Raw genomic sequence first — 24,194 nt, 5'->3', positions numbered from 1 at the left:
CCATGTCCCCTCACTGGCACATGCACCAGCTGATGGGCGCACATGCACATTGTGCGATGAGATCCCTCTCCGTGTCCCCTCACTGATGCATACACAGGGCGATGGGCGCACATGCACATTGTACACCAAGATCCCTCTCCCTGTCCCCTCACTGACGCATGCACCAGCTGATGGGCACACATGCACATTGTGCAATGAGATCCCCCTCCATGTCCCCTCACTGACGCATGTACCAGCTCATGGGCGTACATGCACATTGTGCGCAGAGATCCCTCTCCATGTTTCCTCACTGATGCATGTGCTAGCCGATGGGCACACATGTACATTGTGTGCCAAGATCCCTCTCCATGTCACCTAACTGACGCATGCACCAGCTGATGTGCACACATGTACATTGTGCGATGAGAACCCTCTCCGTGTCCCCTCACTGATGCATGCACTGGGCAATGGGCACACATGCACATTGTGCGCCAAGATTCCTCTCCGTGTCCCCTCACTGTTGCATTCATCGGCCAATGGCCACGCATGCACATTTTGCGTCGAGGACCTGAAGCAGGAAGCAGAGTGATAGCTTAAGTTATAACTTTGCTTCTAACACTTCTCCAGGATGGGCTCTTATCAGAGCATTATTATAAATTTGCATAAAAATATTAATTTTCACAAAACAGATTTCCATGTAAAAAATATTTATAACATCTGTATTAAAGATGCGGATTGTGATAATTATGTCACACAGAAACAATAGTTCACATTATACCACGGTGCCCCCACATTGGTGATATACAGTACTGTAGCTATGTGTGTGGAAACTCCCCTTGTGTGGGGCCCCTGGACGAATGTTGCCCTGTTGTTAATGCTGTTTCTTAAACTAATGCAGCACTTTGCCGGATATCCCATAGTGTAGATTGTGACAGCAGAAAAAACTAACAGCAATGTTTGCAAATGATCTTTTCTATGAACTTTAAGGGCAAAATTTACTAAGTGGCGGGTTCTAAACCCCTGCGGTTTGGTGGCGGTTTTGCAGCGGTTTTGCTATCCGTAGATTTACTAAGGTCAAAACTGCTGCAAAACAGCAGTCAGAATACATTTTAGAATAGAATAAAACAGGGCTGTCATTTAGAAACTGCTGCAAAACCGCCACCAAACCGCCAGCAAACCCCCGAGGTTTAGAACCCGCCGCTTAGTAAATTTTGCCCTAAGTCTGAATACTAAACTTATGTTAAGTAAATTATGGGCTGAGTGACCCATTAGTTTTACAATCTATCGGTGTACAACAGTAGCTATAATGGTCACCTAAAATGAAATTAGTTGAACAATGAGAATAAAAAAACGTCTGTATTATAAGAAGTTATCTCCAACATATAAAATATCGTACTATTTACTTTTTAATGTAATGCCGTATAACAACTAACTTGTATAATTACTTGCAGTAATTATACAAGTTAAAAACATATGTTTTTTGTTTTTTTACATTGTGCTATATTGAAAGAAATTAAGCTGAACTGATTAAAAATCCTTGTTGTTTTAATAGGGCCGTATTAATTTCTGGTCATGTTTCATTTGGTAAACAAAAAAATTGTAGATTGTGTTAATGTACTCAGAGGTTAAAATGGGACGGAACAGGGAGGAACTGCGTTCCGTCAGTTCTAATTGGAGGCGGAACCAGTTTCGCCTCTGTCCGCCCAACTTCTCTGGCCTCAGAAACTGTCAGCTGCAGGTCTGCGGCTGTCACTCTGAAGGAGATCCGCGCTGCACCTACTATTATTGGCTAAGCCTGCCCATCTTGCCCGGCCGGCCCACCCTCCAGCCTCGGCTGGCCCACCCACCTTGCTCGGACGGACACACTCAGTGAACGGTAGAGACTATTTCCACTTCAGATTCTGTACCTGGAAGTGACATGCACTGAGGGCGGAAGTGTAGTTTCCTGCCACACAGTCCACCAAAAAAAGAAACTTAACCCCTCGTGGGCTCGCTTCGTTCGCCACGCTTCGGGCACGATGGCTCGCTACGCTCGCCACATGGTTATATTCCCCTTCTATGCCCACTTGGATGGTAGGGAATGATGTTGGACACTGGCTGATGACGTCATGGTCAATCTACGGAAGGGGATCTAGCTGCTTCCCTCAGTGAACTGCTGCTGCTGGCACTGGCCACAGAAAGGACACACACAGCAGCAGCAGCACGGTCCTGGGCCCTATCCCTACAATGCGGGGACACAAAGAGACAGAGTTGCAGTCCCTCCGGTGCAAGTCTGTCACGCTGCTGCATTCACACGACAATGAATCAGTGTAGCCAGTCTCCTCCGCAGGGCCGCAACTAGCGGGGCTAGAGGCGCACGTGCACCGGGTGCCAGATTGCAGGGGGTGAAAAAAGCTGACTCAAGGTGGCTTGGGGGCTGCAGACTCAGAAAACGTCCATCCAAAAATGGCCGCCGCCAAAGAGGAGACAAATGCTAGAGGTCCTTACTGGCCAGGGGGGTTTATGCTCATTGCCAGGGGGTTTATGCCAGCCGTCCGGATGGACGAGCAAGGACAAACTTCAGGTACAGGAAGGGAGGGGGCGCAAAATTGCTGCCTTGCACTGGGTGACAGATATCCTAGTTTCGGCCCTGTCCTCCGTGTGCCCGCGCCGCAGTGTAGCTGTAGCATAGCCAGCAACCCCTCCCCGCAACATTTAGCCAGCTCCTTCCAACCAATCCCCAAGCAGCCTGCACTGCTGTAGCCAGCCCCCCCCACAGTCACACACATGAGTACAACCATCCTCCTCCTCCATTACGGACCCCCTCCGGCTCTGACCACCTTCCCCCCAGCAGTGTAGCAAGCAGCCTCCTCTAGCTCCAACCACCTCCAACCCCCATCCCGCAGTATATCAAGCAGCCTATTCCATCCTGCTCCGACCACCTCTCCCCACCTAAGTGTAGTAAGCAGCATCCTCCGGCACTGACCACCTGCCCGCCCCCCCAGTGTAGCAAGCAGCCTCCTCCAACTTTACCTCCCTCTGGATGTGGGAACTGCGAGAGACTTCCACTAACCCGACTTACACCTTTGTGTAAATTTAACTGAGAAAAGAATTCTTATAGCTCTGTTTACCTGTGTTTTATATATATAGGGCATTGTATATATGCAGGGCATTGTGTATAAGGGGCACTAATGTGGGCATTGTATAAAAGGGGCACTACTGTGTGTCATGACATGAATAAGGGACACTACTATGTGGTGTAATGTGAATCAGAGGCACTATGTGCGGTGTAATGTGAACAAGATTGTGCTACAGAATACTTAAAACTTGAAGATGGTAATCTGATGCTGCGGTTCCTGTGACAGGACGCCTTTAGAACACAAATGTTCACAAACATTTTCACAAAAAAAGCACATTGCATATGTACGGTTTACTAACTCAAATTCAAACAATCAGACTGGCTTTTGGATCATGACTACAGTTTGGGTGTGCACCTACTGTAAGTCCCTCAACTCCCCTGAAGCAATAACATAACACAGTGATGTGGGAAGAAAGGGCTTCATAATGCCTCCCTTTAAGAAGATGGGTAGACCAGACAATAAAATGATAAAAATTAAGATCACAGGGCTTTTACCTTGATCAGATGGGGAATTTTCTGGGGTCCACGGGAGCCCCATCAGTTTCAGATTATAATCCATAGGAAAACATGAAGGAAGTAAATGTGTGTTTCAAAAGTTTTTGTATTTATTGCATGTTCTGGTGGCCTAGTTCATCTCAGTATTCCTGAACGTAACCAACCCTTGACATAGACCCTTTGTACTGGCTGGGGAAAATATTACAGTTATGAGGCGATAAAACCACACTATAAAGTACATAACTCATTTGTTAATGTAAAATGTTTTTTTTTTTTAAAAGTCTGCCACTTCATAACAGCTGTAAAAATATGGTTGAAAGAAATATTTTTCTTGTAACAATTTATTGTTAAATAATTATTAAACAAAGTATCTTATCTATCTATCTATCTATCTATCTATCTATCTATCTATCTATCTATCTATCTATCTATCTATCTATCTCATAACTATCTAACTATCTATAAAGCCAAAAAAACAATTTATTTACTTTGGAAGTTAGAGACAGTTGCTCTGACCTCTGACCCCTCCCACCTGTGTCAGCGAGTTCGGCATAATAAACACATATAGGACCTCATTCAGAGTCTGTCGAAGCGGCCGCACGGTCGTACGGGAAAAGGGACCGGATATGCAAATGATTCCCTCGCAAGTTGCGTCCCTAAGTTCGGATTGGTAGCTGACCGACCAAGGGGAGGAAGCGGTCGGAAGACAAAAAAATACGCCCCCTTCTCGTACGCATTACACGTCATCTCCGGGCATATAAGGATTAATTGAGACCATCGGGAACCATAGGAGCTGGTCGTAGAGCTTAAGGTTGACCATACCCTCTCTTAAGCTCTACGATCATGTCAGTGTAAAAACCTCCCATGTCACATGTGCCATGACGCTACTTTGTTAATTATGCACTCCCATAAACCGTATGCACTCCCATAAAACGCCGTTCGCATAATGAGGCACACCTGCATTCGGATCTCCACTCCCCCGTTTTCAAGCACCTTCCCCTGTTACCACCCACAAACGCCTCAATATGTCACTCAAACTACCGACCTAGCTGTGTTCAAGGAGAGAGAAATTTCTGATCGTAGCGGCTAGTTTGCGCACGCGCATTGCAAACTTTACGCATGTGCAGTATAGCGAACATCGATGGCGTACGACCGTGCGGCCGCTTCGACCGACTCTGAATGAGGTCCTTAATCTCCAAACACATCTGATATTTCCCATACTAACTTACTCCTCAACATATACAACCTCAAAAAGAAAACAAAAATACAGGGCTGGTTCTATACCATGTGGAGCCCTGGGTGAACATTTTTGTTTGGTGTGTCCCCTCTCCTCTATCAAAAACATCTCCGGAACGCTGTATAACATGGAGATTATACTCGACATTGGCATAGAAAACATTGGGGTTTATGTACTAAGCCTTGGAGAATGATAAAGTGGATGGAGATAAAGTACCAACCATTCAGCTCCTAACTGTCACTTTACAGGCTGTATTTGAAAAGTGACCGTTAGGAGCTGATTGGTTGGTACTTTATCTCAGTCCACTTTATCTCTCTCCAAGGCTTAGTACATAGACCTCATTGCGTGCTAGCTTTGGGCTACACTATATACTGGACATGGGGCTAGTCTGTCCAGATTTAAATGGCTAATCTGGGAGAAATGTTATTATAAAAATGGGCACCCCCTTAATAAGGGCATACAGGCTCTGGTAACATTTTTATACCTAGCTGCCAAATGAATGTGATATAAATATGATGTACCTCTCTTCCCCTCCCTCTCCTCCTACTGTAGTTCTCAGTCCTCACCTGTAAATTAATGAAACCTGCTGGTCCATCTGTTGGCTGGAGCCAGGAGTGAATGTCACACACTGGGCCTGATTCAGACCCGCTCACGAGTTGCGGGCGCTCGCTCCAGCGTATGGAAATTCAGCTAAGTAACATCAAGGCAGGTGCTCGCACAGCAAGGTATAAGCATGCCCACTATGTCTGGGTGAGCGATCACCTTTTATTTCTAGACGCCCACCAGCCTGTCTTTAGCTGCCCACTTGTGTACGTCACCTCCAGGAAGTATATACAACCATCGGTACATCGGGATCCATCAAATCTGACCGCAGCGCTTGTGGTTGTCTGCACCCTGCCACAAGCACTGAGAGCAGTTCAGTGTAAAAATCAACCAGGTGACGTGAACTATGATGCTGCCTGTTATCGAATCTTGGGCGTGATGATATCAGAAGACATGACGTCACCGTGCCCCCAGGCCACAGCGCCCGGGCATTAGCCCTGGCAGTCCACCCTTTGAGCCAACCATAAAGATGCTCCTAAAAATCAACTAATGGCAATAACACAACATTATCCGCAATCAAAAATGTATAGCAGGACAGAAGAAATGAATATGGCACACAGGGATGCATAGGCCATATACAGAAAAAAATACTCTTTAGAGGAGAAAAGATGCGGATGTCCAAAAAAGTACAAAAGTAGATATGAAAAGAAAACAGGTAATGCTAAGAGTGTGAGAGAGACGAGGAGAAAAAGACTGGGCGAATACTGAAGAGAAAGAGAAGGAAACAAAGCTAGTATTAAAGAGAGAGGGGGAGAGAGAGAGAGAAGTGTATGGTGTATGGTGTAAAATGATGGGGGGTTAATTAGCATTGAGTAGGTGCAGCTATATACCGAACTTACAGTACTTCCAGACTCGCTGATTTTGTTCGCAGACCCATAGTACAAAAATCCACAAATCCGAAGCGAGATCAGGATATGAGAAGGGCGAGTTGAGGCACCATTGCCAGCATTCAATGACATTACGATGGCAATTCATGACTAATTGAATTGACCCCTATAACTTGACTATTTAAAATGAGCTTCACAATAGCTGTGCCCCCAACTTAAAGACTGTGTCAAGACTAGATGATCATCTATACCATTGATGATTGTGTCTTCACCTGAGTATAAATCGTTTATTATTATTTTCATTCTTGTTGTGGTATAATTGTCTTGCATTACTGGAACCTTGGTGCGAATTAAGTTATGCTTAATTCACCAGCATATCTCCCTGATACTAAAAAATAAAAACAAAGCAGATATCTTCCTGTCTTTTTATCACCCTCTCCCTGTCTGCATTCTGTACAGTGACATATTTTACATAGGGGCTGAGGGCAGCTCTCCCCAGTAAAATCCAACACTCCTTTGTGAGTTCCCAGTCCCCCAGTCCCCAGCCTCACTACAGTGGTAGTTTCCTACCTTCCTCCTGTGGCTGCTATATTAAAAGCAGATGTGGTTTCCTATTGGAAGTGCTTTCTGCTAATCTCACTTCCGACAGGCAGTCCCAGGTGGAGGAGTTCTCCGTTCCTGGGACTGCTAGTCCGGACTGCCTTTAGCAGATAGAGCACTTTCAATGGGAAGCCTCTACTGCTTTTATTATAGCAGCCTTATTCGACTTCTAGGGACTGCAGCTGATGCAGCCCCTAGCGCCGATGCTGTTTTTAATGCGCACGGGCAAGACTTGATTGTGTTTTTTTCCCCCATGCTTTTTTTGTACACACGCAATGGGAAGAGGTCGGACCATGGTCGAGGCGAGGGGATGTTGCAGCCTAGGCAGCCCCTCTACAGTATTAAAGTAAGAACCACCGCAAGATGTTCTGGGTTAAAGGCAATGGTGCCATGCCTGTTGAAATGTAAGCATTATTAAATATAAAAAATTTTATCTGAACTCGATAATTTAGGGATTTTGATTGTTTTAATAAGTCATCACTGTTACAGCCATAAATTTTGGAAAATGCCAGGATATTTCTTTAAGTGTGAACATATTGGTGCACTACAGTAAGCTATGGCAAGCGCTCTGCTAGATGCATCAAACATGATCTTTCAACAATCATGCAATATTAATACTAATAGTGTCAAATATTATCAGTTATGGAAAATATCTGAATTTTTCACATATACTTTGTGGTAGTTACTGGTAGATTTTCAATATAAAGTCATGTATATATATATTATAATCACTGTTTTCCCTTAAAGGTGTTCCAATTGTAAGATTAAAACATAAATCATAATTTAAGTTATGCAATTAAAAAATCGTGGTGGTTCATACCTGTCGCAAATTATAATATATTCTGTAAGAACGAAAATACTAATTTATTAAAATGGGTCATAGCACATCTCAGTGTGATATCATCTTTAAACCACTGTTTTAAACTGCCTGTAATGTTAAAATTGTGTACTGTGATGTTCGAGAGAGCAAACATCATTTTAACACAGTATCTCATTATCAAACACTTGAATTAGCAGGTTGTACAGTAGTTCCACTGGGAAAACTAACTGCAGTGGCCCACTCCGGCACATTTTACAGTGTATATGTACATACACAAAAATACAAGCAGGTATGGAATAAAAAATTAACAAAATGTGATTTGTGAAATGTTTTTTTCCAGAAAAGTACTGGTGGGGGGGTAATCTCTCATATGTCAATGTGGCAAACTGAGTTTATATTGCCCTAGCAGGCCAGTACAAGACTCCACATGGGTGAAATCTTGTTCACTCAAATTTTAAAACAGTGAAGGCCAGACCACTCACCCAAACAGAGAGGCTCTGTACCTATTCCCCTAGAAGAGAAGGTGTGTCATCTACCTATTGTACCATACAATCCTGGCCTCGGATTCACTGACACATGATAATCATGAAGCCACCTGAGATTTACTGGTGGTCCTGGCCCTATATAGCATCCTTTGGACAAGATAATGCAGTGTTGATTACCAATGTTATATGCATAAGGCTCAGCCTCTCTCATCCCAATTATCTACTGCCAAATAATTATGATCATGTACTGTGCAGGCAAGCTCCAGACAACAAACAACTGGAAAAAGATAATCTCCTTCCCCACCATGCCAGTAGTGACTAATCCTATCTGACTCCTATCAAATATAGTATATATCACAAGTCTACAGAACAACACAATAAAAAAAGTTCTACAAAATATGGGATACTTGGCACTACTTTCACAACACTCCTATTTGGCCTCAACATGAAGGAGACGAATTCCCCACACTTCAGGAGGTGATATCCCCTGGCTCACCTAACCCAACTCTCTTTTTCTAGCCTATCTCCTCCACATTTCCATACCACTTGTCTCCTCTACACACTATTCTTTATGATAATCTCATTAAGATCTGTTACTAGTACTACACATATGCCACTAATACCCCTTTTACACCAAAATCCCGGGTCCGACCCTGGAATATGAACACTGGTCAATCCCGGGTCGAACTCGGCTTCAGACCCCGTTTACACTGCAACTCGACCCGGGTTATTCCCGGGTTTGCCCCGTTTACACTGAACCCGGGTAATCCCTGCTTTTCCCTGCTTTTCCCTATAGATGTCATTAAAAATGGTCTTTTTTAAGGGCTGACAAAGATGAGGTCACAAAAGGCAACAAAAGAGAGGGGTGGGGACTGCTTACAGCATTGCAGCAATGATGGCAGACGGAGCACATGTGGGTATTCCCGATGTCCTCACTGTTTTCAGCTTTCTGTTGATTTCAGCAACAGAGAATTGGATGCACCTTTTTATGATGTGGCACCTTATGCAGGGTTTGAGGAGGAGAGCGCAATTCTTGGCTGATAGGGCCAGATTTCGACGGCAATATTTGCGCAGGAGGAGAGCACTGATATCAGCCAACATCACCACCAGGATGAGATAGACCACGATGAAATAGAAGAATGTGGGCCAGAGACCGCCACCATGGAGAAGCTTTCATGCTGACTGTAGAAGCTTTCCAAGTGGAGCAGTGGCTGGAACACTTTCGGATGTCGCATGCCACCTTTTATTATATATTGGAATTACTGGCACCAGCACTGGATTAGCCATTGCACTCTGGTGGTATACTACCCCCGGAGAGTACCGCACACTCTCCTGTCTATTTGGTGTTGGGATTGGCACAGTCTGCAAGATCATTTACCAGGTGACGCGGGCATTAGTGGATACCCTGTACCAGCACTTTATCTCCTTGCCAGAAGGACAGCACCTAGATGAAACCATCCAAGGCTTCCTCAGGTGTGGGTATCCGCAGTGTGCTGGTGCCATAGACGGGACCCACATTCCCATCATCGCCCCCCATGAAAACCCTGTGGATTATTATAATCGAAAAGGATGGCATGCCATTATTCTTCAAGCTGTTGTGGACCACCGATACTGGTAAGTAAATTTGTATGAATTATTCTTTCATAGCTACTTTTATTTTGTTTTTTGTTGGTAGAATACTCATTTTTTTTTTTTTTTTAGTTTTACAGATGTTTTCATAGGCTGGCCTGGACGGGCACATGACGCCAGAGTACTAGCCAACTCTGACTTGTACAGCATAGCAGAGGAAAAGCGGGGTGGATGGTTTTACCCTAGAGAGGTAAGAATATATGGTCCTTTTACTCTTTATGTCCACTATACTTATGTGCTTTAGCAAAATATTAAGTGTGTAATGGTGCGGAATGCATGATATTCCAAAGTATTTGTCAACATATTGTGCTGTAAAATACATGAAATTTCTGAAACCTACTTGACCACCATGTGAATACATATATAGTGACCATATTTTTTTTTTTACAGAAATCGGTGACCATAGATGGGGTGGAGGTCCCAGTCCACATCACTGGCGATGCGGCATATCCGTTGAAGCATTGGCTAATGAAGGGTTATACCCAACATGTACAGTTGTCCCCGGAAAAGGTCACCTACACTCATACCCTTAGCTCTGCCCGGATGGCTGTGGAAAATGCTTTCGGACGTTTAAAAGGACGTTGGCGCTGTCTCATGAAAAGGAATGATGTGGACCTAAAAATCATGCCCCATATAGTAGCAGCCTGCTGCATACTTCATAATATTTGTGAAATTCAAAAGGACCACTTCCTTCCCGAGTTGAATGTGCAGGACACTGAGGTGGGGGGCATTACAAGTGATGCAGTAAGCTACGTGGGGGAGCATGAGGACAGCGCCGAGTTCATCCGGGTCACGATTGCAACAAACCTTCACTTATTGGTTTAAAATAAAATGCAAAATTTCAAATTCCAAACATGATTTTGGTTTATTTGGTTGAAAATTTTTTTTTTTTACTTTAACCATGTGCATATATTGTGTTTTTTAATAGAACAGTTTTAACATAATCTCAGATTATTGCAAAAGTATTAAAACAGTGTAAACATATGTCAAGCATCATATGCCCAGTATAAAAGAAAAGTGCCTTATCCCTGCAGTCAAAACAATACACTATAAAAGTGATAAAAAAATGAAAAGTGCCTTCACCCAAAAAACATTATAATTTTAGCCACACAATATAAAAAACAAAACTAAAATAGCAAATGTTCCGGCCATGTTTACGGCAATTGCCTATACACTGTATACTGTGGTGACTCTTGGTTTGTTTGTGTTGTTTTAGGGTTAGTGCTAGGGTTGTAATAATTGGGCCCATATTGCATTGGCCAAATCTGTGTTCTGGGTACACTGGGGCCTGTGGTAAAGCCTGTGTTTGGTTGGGAAAAGCACGAGCAAATGTGCGCTCAAAAAAAGACATCTGTCTCTTGCATATCCATTAATTGCCTCATAAATGACTGTTGCATTTGCCTTTCGGACTCTAGAAACCGATCCAATCTAGCATCCTTCAGCCTCTGAATATCGGCATCCAATTCACGGAGATGCTCCACGATCACAGAAGTCATCGCTCTAGCCGCTTGCTCCGACCTGTTGAGCTTCTTCTTTTTGGGTGGCACATTGTAGACTGCAAAGGGGAGAAACAAAAAAAATATATATAATATGCACTGAGCCGACGTAAAGATAGCAGTGGTGTTTGCGTACATGTGCTTGTGGCCTTCTATCTACCTGCACGCTAGCAGCACTCTGCAACAGTTACCATTTGGATTTAAGTGAATGTAGTGTGTGTGTGTGTGTAATGTTGGTGTTTTTATTTTTTAAAATACTTACTATTAGCGCGTAGCCAAGGGGTCTTTTTAGGGGCGCAGTCTCTGAGCTTGTCTCAACTACCTCATCTATGGTGGAAGCGATACTGTCAGCATTCACAGATGAATCCATCCTGTCAGCATTCACAGATGAATCCATCCCACTACCTTCTCCAGGTTCATCGGTCAGTAGGAGCAGTGATGTTGGTCTGCTTTGCGAGGACGGCAGGGTAACCTGTGTAGCCGGTACCTCTTGACTATCCTCCTCCTGGCTGGAGCAGGATGGCACAATTGAGGACAGTGCTATGGGGTTTGAAAGCGCTGTATTTCCAAAAGCGCTGTAGCACAATTGGTAATGCACCCATTCCTTGCGGCCTGCACCACTTTTGTTGCGGTTATGATCGTGCACTTTAGTGAACACATTACGCAGGGCCTTCAATTTATTGACCACTTGCTGCTGCGTGCGTTTTATCCCTCGGGACTCCAGCATCTGGGCTATATTGTGGTACAACTACTGCATCTTTCACTGTGCCGGTCATCTGGTGTTTAATTTCTTCCTCCGCCCTGATGAGCAGTAGCTCTCGGATATCGGCATCGGTCCAGTTCGATGCAGCACACATGCTGCTGTAGCAACAGGGTGTGGCTCAGGCTGCTGTTACGGCTGTGTATCAGCCTGCGTTTAGAGCTGCTGGTCAGGCTGTGGTGCAGGCTGCAGTTCTGACCGTGGCAGCCTGTGTATCAGCCTTCGTTTTGTGGGAGTTGGTCAGGCTGTGGTGCAGGCTGTGTGCAGGAGGTTAGGCAGGCAAGTAATGGCTGCGTGTGCATCTCTCTGCAGGGCCCTGACAAATGACATCATCTGCCAGCACCCCAGAAGCTCCAATTCGCTAATAGCAGAATGTAGCCGGGTAAAATAATCCGGGTAGCACCCGTTAACACTGCCGCATGACATGGGAACAACCCGTTTTCAACCCTGCTCTCAACCTGAGTAAGATTCCCGGGTAAATCAACCCGGGATTTTTTTCTGGAAGCCGTTCACACAGACCATCGACCCGGATTGACCCGGCAATAACCCGGGTTATTCGGTTGGTGTAAAAGGGATATTAGACTCATTTGGCATAATTGTGCCACTTAGACTTATTTCTCAATATTTATACCACTTGGACACATTTGGAATATTTGTGCCATATGGTAAAGGGCTCCCTTGTTACAAATGTAGGTATATTTGGCAATCTGCTGTTGATTTTTCTTGTTCAGCAATGTGTTTTAGCTCTTTGTTATGGTATAAATTGTTACCATCTATTTTGGCAGCAATACAAATTATGTATCCAGTGAAACCTTAAATAAAAAGATTAAAAAAAGTATCTTTATGGATGGATCATCGCTATCAATAATATCAAACATGACTGTAACAGAAAAAATGTAACGACAACCCGAGAAATCTAAGTAGAAGAGAAAATTTACATAATATAAGGAAATTCAACAGTAGACTTTCATTTTCATTATAGCAAAGAGGGCAGTAAAAGAGGGGAGGGAATGAGGATGGGGGAGGGAATGAGGATTGGGCAGGTGGGTTGCGGGAGAGGGTAATAGATCCCATCCTTGGACGATAAATAAGCAAGAAGCATTCTAGACCAAAGTGACAAATATAACACACATTTGAAAACTATGGAATTAGTTATTTGATTAAAGGAGTACACTCAAAATTGTTCAGCATTGTAGTGATTTGACCAGTGAAGTCAAGTCTTGCAAAAGTTTCAGATAAGTTATTCACAATACAATGAATGAATTCCATTCTAAAGATATAGCAAACTGTATTTATTATAAAGGAAAGAGGAGGGGGTGCCTTATGGTAGTTAGGGGATCTTTATAAGGCCACTGTTTGAGAAGCTGAAGCTCTGCAAATGTAACAATTTATTAAGGAATTTATGGACTCCTGGGGGTAAATTTACTAAAGTGAGAGTTTTTAGAAGTGAGTTTTAGAAGAGATGTTGCCCACAGCAACCAATCAGATTCTACTTAATATTTAACTAACACCTTCTAGAAGTTAATAGCTGGAATCTGATTGATTGCTATGGGCAACATCTCTTCTAAAAGTCACTTCTAAAAACTCTCACTTTAGTAAATTTACCCCCTGGAATCAGTAACGGAAGAAGGAAGAATTCTGGTGAAAGATATTGTCAGTCAAAGTCTTTAGAAAATTTTTGATCTCAGCCTAAAACTTTACCAGTTTGGGAAAAACATTGGAGTCAAAGTAGGCTCAATGATATGGAGAAAAGATACACATTTTGTAGTTGGACAAGATACCAAGAAGTGTTCTAGGTAAGTCTTCATAAGTGAGGGTAAAGCTGGATACACACCTTTGCGATCACTTCGCTGGTTGGGTAAAGATTCATGATCAGCCGAGTACAGTGCTCCAGTTTGACCCCCTTTGAGCCCCCTGCGAGCACCTGTACACACTGTGCTAGAAATAGCTCAGTGTGTACGGGTTTCTATGGGATTGGAAGGTCAGGCAATAAATATTGAACAGCACATAAGATGCAACCTCCCGATCCCGATCGTTGCAGGAGTGTTATCAGCCATTTATCAGCTAATGTTATTGGATGATCTTGTCAAGGATTGTATAGGTGTATAACCAGCTTAACTCCTATCTTCTGATACCTTTATATCTCAATGTAGTATTTTTTCCAGTTAAAGTAGGCAAGTACATTCTATATATAGAAGAAATTAATCATTAAGATGCAGAGTGAAACATACAAACAGATTCTAAATTATATAAAAATATCACCAAAGAATTCCTGCAGCACTAGACTAAAACAAGTAACTGAGTGTTCTTCTAATCCAAATGTTCTACACCTTCTTCTTTACCCAGAACACTCCAAAAAAGAGGAAAAGAAAACACAATAGTGTAATGATTTCTAAATTAGAGGTGCAAATAAGACTTGAATAATGGATCTCCTACCAGAATTTTAGATTCTAAATTATAATGAGAATTGGCAAAATCATTTAAAAATACCGACTAATTCAATTCATGTTTTTGTAAATATTGACGAAAATGCTCTATAAAAAAAAGCAGTCTGGATTGTAAGTTTGAGAGCTCAGGGACAGTTCCTGACAGGGTCAATTCATATAACAAACCTGATAACACTATCAACCCAGATAGAAAAGCCATTTGTGTTTAAACCTGATGGAAATTTTAAGAAGACATAATGAGGCTGGTGTAGAGATTAAGTTTAAAGATGATGTTGCCTGATTCCAAAGGCTGCAAGAGAAGACCATGAGTGGAACGTTCTTCATCAAATGTGGTCAACTGGAATATGGAAGCCCTAGGCAGGTAACTACTCAGCTTCAATGTCAGTTCATAGTTTGGTCTTTTGGGGGAAATTGCCAAGACCATATATACAACTTGCAAGTTCTGTATCTTCATCCTGACCAATGAAGTCCAAATAACTGTAGATGTAAATTGAGTAAAGTGGAGTATATGGTACTATAACTGTGAGGGCAAGAATTAAAAATAAAAATCTTGTGAGGACAAAATATTTGCACACCCAAAACAAACATAGCAAACCTTGAGTATGTAGCCATATAGTGAATATTATTATTATCTTTTATTTAAAGGGAACCACAAGGGTTCCATAGTGCTGTACACAGTACAAAGTACAATGGTCTCCAGACAGAGTTATTACATACAAGAGCACAACTTACAGATATACATAATTAAACATGCTGACTACGTAATTAATTAGTGACAAAGAGAGAGAGAGAGGGCCCTGCTTGTAAGAGCTTACATTTTTAGAGGAATCCAAAACAAACAGGTAGGTGCCACTCCGAGAGAGGACGCTGATTCCAAACACAAATAATTCATACAATATGTTCCTTTATTCGGAATCCACAGTTGTCTTTTTTCTTTGTCCCCATGTATAAATAGTTCCTGCCTTTATTTTTCAGTGGTATGTAAAAAAAGACAACATAAAAATATATCCAATGTGTAATATAGTTTTTAATTAAAGTTCACATCAAGGACACCCAGAGTGGATAGGTAGGAAGTGGCAGTAGACACATGGATAGTATCCTAAAACAACGATCCTTACGTAGAAAGGAAAGGGCATACCCCACTCACACTTTCAACTGGTATGAGACACATATACAGTAAAGGTTTATTTTACTCTCCAATGCAATTTCTCCAAATCCTTATGCACTCCAGGAAAATAAAATGGAAAGCGTAGCCCACTCACACTATACAGAGGTATTCAATGCACAAAAAGGTATCTTTTATCAACCCAGAGTATAATGGGCATACCCCCACTCACAATATTAAACATGGAATGAATCCCATAACAGTTCCTTTGGGTTCTCTTCTGTTTCTCAGAGTGGCTTTGTGGGTGTGTGGTGCCATGTGATTTAAAATAGTAAAGTTTTAAAAAAAATTATTGTTCCTTTGCAAGGTATAAAACTAATAATAAAATCAGATAAAAACAGACTAATTCACAATAAAAAGGTACAAAAACTGTATATTCATAATGCACCCCCACAACTGGTCCGACAGTGCAACAGTGAAATTAGGACGTACCTCCAAAAGTTACCCTGAAAAAAAGGGGAATAGCCACTCACACTTCCATCTGTCAACACGTTTCAGTTTTAAATCTTTGTCAAGACTAAGGTCCAATTTCAGAGCAGGGAGCTAACCAGTAATAGTAATAGTACCTTTCATGGCAAATGTATCTTGTGTAGGACTATGCTCATTCCAAGATTATACTACTTTATCATGCAGTGTCCATGTAACGCCCGTATTCCCATCTGTAGTACAGCAGGACATGAGTGCAAATGATATAGAGCAAACCACCGCTGGCAATGCATAAAAAAGTTCAATACCTTATTTTTAACATGCTGCATCTCTTTTCAAGAGGAGTCTGTGACAATAAGAATCAAGGGTACATGGAGAACCCAACTGATGCTGCTCTCTTCAAGCATGCATAACATGTAACAATGCCCTACAGCCAAGGCCACTATGAATGGACCTGTAGATACACAGCAAAAGACATATTTTACTACTATCAATTGCACCACACTACATAATCAACGCGGCACCCACCGCTCCAGGAGTACTGGGGATAGCCAGGGCTATCAGACTAGGCCTGGGGTGCCCTGGAGAGGGGGACCCTTTATTGGGGGGGTCCCCAGCTCCCCAGGGATCTCTGGTCTGGGCTGACTAGCGATCACGGGTAATGCTGTGGCTGGGAGACCCGGTGAAAGGGTTCCCCTGGCTGTGGCATTACCCCCCCCCTCCCACTAGAAAAAGTTTGGTGCTGGTTCTGGAATTTACAGGGGAACCCTATGCATTTTTTCTCCCTGTATTTCCAGAACCAGAATCGGATCAAAACCCAGGGGAACCCTACATCTTTTGGCAACCAGGACTGGTTCTGAATAGCTTGGTGCTGGTTGTGCTTAATACAGGGTACCCCTGCGTCGTTTGTCCCATGTGTTTAGCACAACCAGCACTGGGTCTCCAAAGCCCGGTGCTGGTTGTTCTTTTAGGGAGGGAACCACATAATTTTTTTTTCTATTTTTATACAGGTTTTAATTTTTTTAAACACAGGAGCACAGATGGCTCTCACTGACCCATCCGTGCGTCTGTGTCATTGACACACAGATGCATGTAGCAGTGATGTGCAGTGCGGTAAGGCAGGTGAGGCAGAGCCTCTCCTGTCATACTTAGGTGTACTCCAGAATTTTGACTATAAAAATGATAAGAAAAATGTAAAGCAAATATTATAAATATCTTCTTTGTACTATTCTAATCATTTCTAGAGTCAAAACTAAGGAGTAAAAAGTGTATGGTAGGTGATGCACTGCCTCCCCTGTCTACCTTTTCCTCACATCCCTGATCAAAACTCACCAAATTTCCAGCACTATATACTGCTGTACCTTTGTATAATGCCCACATGAACCCTCAGGTTCATATATGTATATGTAAATCTGGCTCTGATACTAGCCAGTGCCTCCCCAGTCATTTACCTCACCGCATGTCACTGTGCATGTAGCACAGATAGATCTCCCTGATCCGTGCGGGCATCTGTGACTTCCATGACATCGTTCAGCGTGCATACCTACGGAACAATGTCATGCAAATCGTGGACGACAGGTCGCTGATCTTTCTGCATATTGAAGAGATCAGCGACCACGAAGAACGACCCGCGGGAGCGCACATTGCATAATTATCATGCCCACACACGGCACTTTTTAAACGATTTGTCGTTACAGTCGATCGAAAATGGCAAAATCGTTTAATAAATCGTACCGTGTGTGAGGGCCTTTGGTTTAAACCTTATCCACCAGACAGTTGAACCAAGCTACTGTATGAATTTCTCCAAAGACACTGACAGCGTAGTTCAGATTCTAAATATAAAAGACCTCCCATGCTATGTTTTGTTGCGAACACATGATTGTCACACATTTAAATGCCATCTGGTTAACGTCTTAGTTAACTGTCTCAATAGCAATTTAAAATCATATTAATTTACGATGTCTGGCACATTATATATAATTCATGGGTTCTAATTTTCTATATGCCATATAATAAGGACATTTATTTCACTTCCTTAGAAAATGCAAGCAAACATTGAATGGCGATTCTTAAACTACTGACAATCCTATTCTGATATTAGTACAGTTTAAGTTTAAAAATATATTTACCACACCAATTTTGAGCTGTCGTGTACGCCTAAACATCCATTAGTTGTTATTCAAGCATGTAAAATATTGAACCTGAGCTTTGTATGATCTGTAGTCTGAAATTCCAAAGCACGTTCTATTTTTCCCTGAAATTATTATTCCTTTCTCTGTTTACTTTAATTCAACAACTGTTAATAATATCAGACTCATTAGCAGTTTTTGTTCATGCAATATTGCAAATATTAGAGGACTATTTATCACTGGTGACAGAAGGGGCCCCAAAAATGAAAATTTCTTAATTTTTGGGGCCATTTATCTGCTCTTGCTGGAACTTTGTCTAATACTGTCACTTCACTACCAGATTCTGGCCTTGCTGCCCTACTGAGCATGTACAACCTTGTGATGTAGACTAGCGGATAAGGATACGAAAAACCTTTTCCGCAAAATAAATATGAGATTGTACAATGGCTAGCACAATCTCAAGAAAGCGTTAGCTATAGGGGGATGAAGCTCTGAAAAACGTCCTTTTCGGAACTTGATATACTTGAGTGGAGAAGACCACAGCCCCCATTTAAAAAAATAGGGACTGTGTATTCTGAGTTACATAGCTGAACTGAACACAGACGATATCTTTGATATTGCTTGCGTTCTGCCCTTAGTAAATTGCAAGAGAAACTGTTGTCTCTTCATGATTGAACTGGCCTTAGATCATGCAAAAAGAAAGCTTGATAAATAGGCCCCTTAGTAAAACTTGATAAATAGGCCACTTATTAAAACTTGATAAATAGGCCATGTCTAATACAAGAGTTACCCTGAAACAAATGTTTTAACACACATGGGACCTGATGCAGAGTTAGACGGAGATCAGACAGATGCTCTCCCGCACTATGGTGCTGATTCAGACCCGCTAGCTAGGAAGCGATCGCTCGTAGCTGCCCAATTTTTGCAATCTTTGCATGCGTATACATCGCTCGCCCAGCATAGACAGCCCAGTTGAATGAGTGACAGGAGAGGCCATTTGTGGGTGGTGACAGGGGCTGGCCTCTAGAAACGGGGGAGTGGAGGTGCGAACACAGGCGTGCCTGAGCGTTTCAATGCTGTTTTAGAGGTGTGCATAATTACCAGGCAGAGTCATAGTACACGTTACCTGGTTGTATTTCATACTGAAGTGATCGCAGTGCTTGCGGCAGAGTATAGTCTACCTCAAGCGCTGCAAGCACACCCAATGGTGCTCGATGTACCAATGTTTTCATGCACTTCCAGGGGATGACGTGCGCAAGTAGGCGTCTTATGAATGGCTGGTGGGCGTCTGCATACACAAAGTGATCGCACGTCAAGACATAGTGGGCGTGCTTATGCCTTGGTGTGCGATCGCCTACCTTGCTGGGTGTGCGCTGGATTTACATATGCTGGGAGCGAGCAAATGCATGTAGCGAGCGGGTCTGAATGAGCTCGTATGTACATTGAACAAGATGCTTATATGCACAAGTATGCAGTTATATGCCTTTTTGTGGTGCACCCATCCCTAACACTTGGTTGTCTGTCAGTCATCATCATCAGTGTGTATTAGGAGCTAAAGTTATGCTGTCATTACCCTTAAGCTGAGTACACACTATGCCATATGACATATCGCATAGTGCACAGGTTCTCAAACTTGGTCCTCAGGACCCCAAACACTGCATGTTTAACAGGTCTCCTCACAGACTCACAAGTGAAGTAATTCACTCCACCTGTGAATCTGTTAAAATGTGTCAGTGAGTAGTGAATACACTTGTCCACCTGCCATGTGACCTAGAAAATGTGAACTGTGTGGGGTCCTGAGGACCGAGTTTGAGAAACACTGGCATAGTGCATCTGTCCAAGTGTACACATGATTAATCTGTACATCTGCTGGTGTATACGGGTGACCCAACGACCACCCGTACAGTGGCCGCAGGAACCGCCAACACTGACATCACAACTGGGTGGACAAATTTAAATGCCCGTCCAGTTGTGATGTCTGACCAAACATATTGAGTGGCTGATTGGTAAGGTTGTTTAGCTTTCCAAATCGGTCGCTCCGTCGGTTGAGTGGGCCGCTGGGTCGGTGTAAGGTGTATTCAGCATTAGCTCGCAGATCCATAAACACTCTCTCTGAACTTTGAATAGTGAAAATGCCCCATTACATCCCAATTACACCTCTTCAATTATAAGTGTAAATATGTTTGTTACTTTAAAAAATCTGGACTGTGTCCATATATATGCATTAAAGTACATTCACTTTGAATGCACACTAAAGCATCCAGCTGGTTGCATTCTTAAATTAATACAGTAACAACACTTCACTAAAGCTGGGTACACACAGGGCCTGATTCAGACCCGCTTGCAAGCAGGTCGATGGCCGGGCAGTGCGAATGTGGGGCGTGCGCACTGTGCGTGCGCGAGCCCCAGAATGAGCGAGAAATCACTCGCTCCGGGGCTCGCAGCAAAACGGGGTGGCTGTCAATGTTGATCGACAGCTCACCCCGTTTTGTAGACGGGGAGGGCCAGGGGTGGCTGGACAAACGGAGTAGTTCCTGAAGGAACACCTGCTGTTTGTGGGCGGCCCTACTGACATCACCAGTGGGGCTTGCGGCAGACGAGATCCTACCAGAAGGGTCTCCTCGCAAGCCCGATGGTCACGACCATCAAATGGCCTCTCGCAAAAGCTGTGGGTCGTAACCCACAGCTTAGCGAGCGGCCAGGAGGATGGTTTTAAAAAAAGCAGCTGCCCTGATTCAGAGCAAGTGCTTTTTGCGAGCAGCTCTGAATCAGGGCCACAGTACGATGTGTACCCAGCGATGTGATCCATGACCCGATGGCCGACATATCGAGCGGTCCCCACACATGGAGCGATCTGGTGCCCGACTGCCGATATGCCGGCCCCCCTCCACCCCCGCATAGACCAGCATGGGATCGTACATCGTTTCTCCAAATCTTTTGTGCATGCAGAAAGATCTGGAGGCGTGACGGACGATCCCATGGGAGCACACAGCAGATGATATCATGCCCACGCACGGAACGATATAGCTACAATATCGTCCCAATCTGTCGGATCAGCTGCTATAACGCTCTGTGTGTCGGGGCCTTTAGAGATCTATGCAAAACATAGCAAAACAAAAAAAATAGAAATCAAAGTAATAATCCCCCAAGAAAAGATAAAAAACTACAGTGAACTAAAGAAACACATACATTTATGTTGCCCTCTGATACAAAAGATGGGAAGCAGTCTGGAAGCCAGCGGTCGCAAACCGACCACTGTCTTCCCGACTGTCTAATCCCGGCAAGCTACAAATGACAGGTGCTGAAATCCCGACGCCTGTCATTAGACCTAAGCCGGGAGCCCGACACCCAGGTTACCGATCGAAGGTAAGCCGGGCGCGGACAGTCGCGGGGGTGGGTTAGATTAGGGGCTCCCGGGGGGAGGTTAGGGTTAGGCACCCCCCAGGAGACTTAGGGTTAGGCTGCAGGAAAGGGGGTTAGGTTTAGCACTTAGAGGGGGGTTAGGCACTTGGGGGGGGGAGGTTAGGGTTAGGCACCCCTCTGGGAGACTTAGGGTTAGGCTGCGGGGAAGGGGGGGTTAGGTTTAGGCACTTAGAGGGGGGTTAGGAACTTGGGGGGAGATTAGGGTTAGGCACCCCTAAGGGAGGGTTAGGGTTGGGGGGGGGCATTAGGTTAGTTATACTCACCTTAATAAACGATCAGGATTTCCTCCTCTGTCGGCCTGCCGCTGTCGGGATTAGAACCGTAAATCATACTGATTCCCAAAAGATGATAAGTTTAGGTCTTTGCCCTGGATATGATTGTATGTACATAGCAGATCTGCTTTACAACAAAGATAACCTAATTTTCTTGGAAAATAGTTCTTCACAAACAAAGTTAACTTTTAAGGTACATTATTACTAAGAACACATTAATAATTATGGTAAAATGATGATATAAAGTTATGCTCAAACAAAACTAAAAGACACATGTAAAGTTTGTTCAGTGTTACATCAAAATTGTTGCAGTGGTAGACTATTGGTTCGCTTTCTATTAAAAGAATTTCAAAAACATTAGCTGCCTTGTTACACAGCTCTTAACCAGTTTTAATAGAATGATTTCACCCATGGAGTACAGTATCTACTCAAACAGGCAAATTATAACGCACAATATATTTTTTCAAATGCAGCCTTCATTTTAATAGCACTAACGAGAAATAATTAAGAACACAAAACAAACAGCATAACATTACAAATTCCAGTTAAAAAACAGATGTAAAATAATATGTGAAGAATATTTTCTACTCCATAGTTAAATGTATATTTTACATTATTGCACAGTCACCCTGTGAGTCATTCTCTCCATCACAACTTGATTTCACATGCACAAGTAAGCTCAGTAAGACCCCACTTCCGCAACAAACCCCCACCCTTCCACGAGAAACATCAATCACCATCACAGTGACGCAACTCTTACGTTCTACAAAGTGACTAAAGCACCAGTCAATTTACTCCCAGTACCAGCAAAGCAACAGGCCGGGAACACGCAGAGCTGTCCATGGTACTGAAGTAGGCTAGAGAAACAAACACACATACAGTGCACAACAGCTGGAGACATTTCCTATTTCAGAATTAAATATAAAGATATACAATTAGCTTTATCCATCACCAGGACAATTAGCAACCTCACTAGCTCAGAGAAGACCAAGTTGACACAAAGTTGCTGTGTACTCAGCTGTGAATACGGAGCAATCTCTCTCTCTTTTTTAATTCAAAGGATGTACTCATGTACTTACCATGTTGACTTCAGAGACCATATCTATGCTGGCTACAGTAATTCTCATCCCGACATCAACGGGAGGGCCTGAGGAAGAAGAAAAAAAAACAATTATACACAGACTTGTCATAGGAGCAATATGCATGTATATTCCAGGATGGATGGCTAATACATATTTTGTTTTATTATGAGCAATCAATGTGTTGTGCGCATCAGCAAGAAGCAGAGATGATGTGTTGCATTACCATGTATACAATATGATCATGTATTGGTTTCATTACCTCCAAAGTCTGGCCTCAAACGGATGTCATATCCTTTGAGCAATCTATCCACTGTTTCTTTCACATATGACATGTTGCTGGGCTCATTAACGCTGGGTGGGAAGAAGTATAGACTGGAGTCAGTATCTACACTAAAGTGCAAGCATTCAGACAACTTCCCCTCTCCCCTCCCTCCCTATTACATCCCATATATGAGCATTGTCACAGCACACCAATTAATAACAATAACACCAGCAGACATATGTACTGTATCTGCAGCAACACCATCTCACCTTTGAGCACAGCACACCATGGCTACCATCACAGGAAACGATGCAATCCCGAAATATCCTCTGTTTTGTAGCCTCCTCATTACTAAGTTTATATATATTATAAAAAGAAGAATAAAAAATAAAAAAAAATTGAAAATGTTGCCTAATGACAGAAGATACCACGAATGCAACTAAAGTCTGGAGCCAGGCGATAATTCCTAATAGAGAGGCGCATGCGCACTGCAGGCAGCATCCACACACTGGAGAGAGAAGAAAAAAAAAAAAAAAAAGATTTCTCGTGGAAAAAAAAAACACGTCCACAGGGGCAAATCCTGTAAAAGTTCTGGCGTGACCCGTGCTTTAGTGCATGTAGAGGGATCGCTGGGGAGCTGCGGTTCTGGCCAAGGCTCAGGGATGTGGTAGTGGTGCACAGGCTGACCTCCTCCCGGGCTCGGGGAGATGGGTTAGCATGGCTCTGATTGCGATCTGCTGCTGCTGCTGCGTATAGTAGCAGCTCCTGTACGTGCTGCTGTGTGACTGGAGCCTGGTGATCAGAATCTGAATCAGTCTCCAAGCATATAGGGTCCTAGCGGCATGCCAGCCTCTCTATCCTTAGCAGCCAGCAGCCATTCTCAGGGAAACTGTTCTGGGAGAGATACGTACAGTACCTGGTCACGATTTCTCTGATTAT

The 24,194-nt window shown here is 43.3% G+C and overlaps 1 protein-coding gene across 2 annotated transcripts in view; it reads right to left on the bottom strand.

Moving 5' to 3' along the window:
- GABRB1 (gamma-aminobutyric acid type A receptor subunit beta1) overlaps nt 1–23,670 on the bottom strand; it is a 594,351-nt gene extending 570,681 nt beyond the window's left edge. For both annotated transcript variants that reach the window (XM_088450554.1, XM_088450555.1), the window contains exons 1-3: nt 23,525–23,670; nt 23,253–23,344; nt 22,991–23,058 (exon numbers count right to left, since the gene is read on the bottom strand). In XM_088450554.1, the coding sequence (XP_088306680.1) occupies nt 22,991–23,058; nt 23,253–23,344; nt 23,525–23,604 (240 nt within the window). In that variant the 5' untranslated portion in view covers nt 23,605–23,670. The remainder of the gene's footprint in view (nt 1–22,990; nt 23,059–23,252; nt 23,345–23,524) is intronic.
- Nucleotides 23,671–24,194: the final 524 nt, after the last annotated feature.

The sequence above is a fragment of the Taudactylus pleione genome, unplaced genomic scaffold, assembly GCF_031769625.1.
Source record: "Taudactylus pleione unplaced genomic scaffold, aTauple2 ptg000519l, whole genome shotgun sequence".
In the NCBI taxonomy this organism is placed as follows: Eukaryota; Metazoa; Chordata; class Amphibia; order Anura; family Myobatrachidae; genus Taudactylus; species Taudactylus pleione.
Note: the sequence above shows the minus strand (reverse complement) of the source record. Positions and strands in the feature narration are given on the sequence as shown.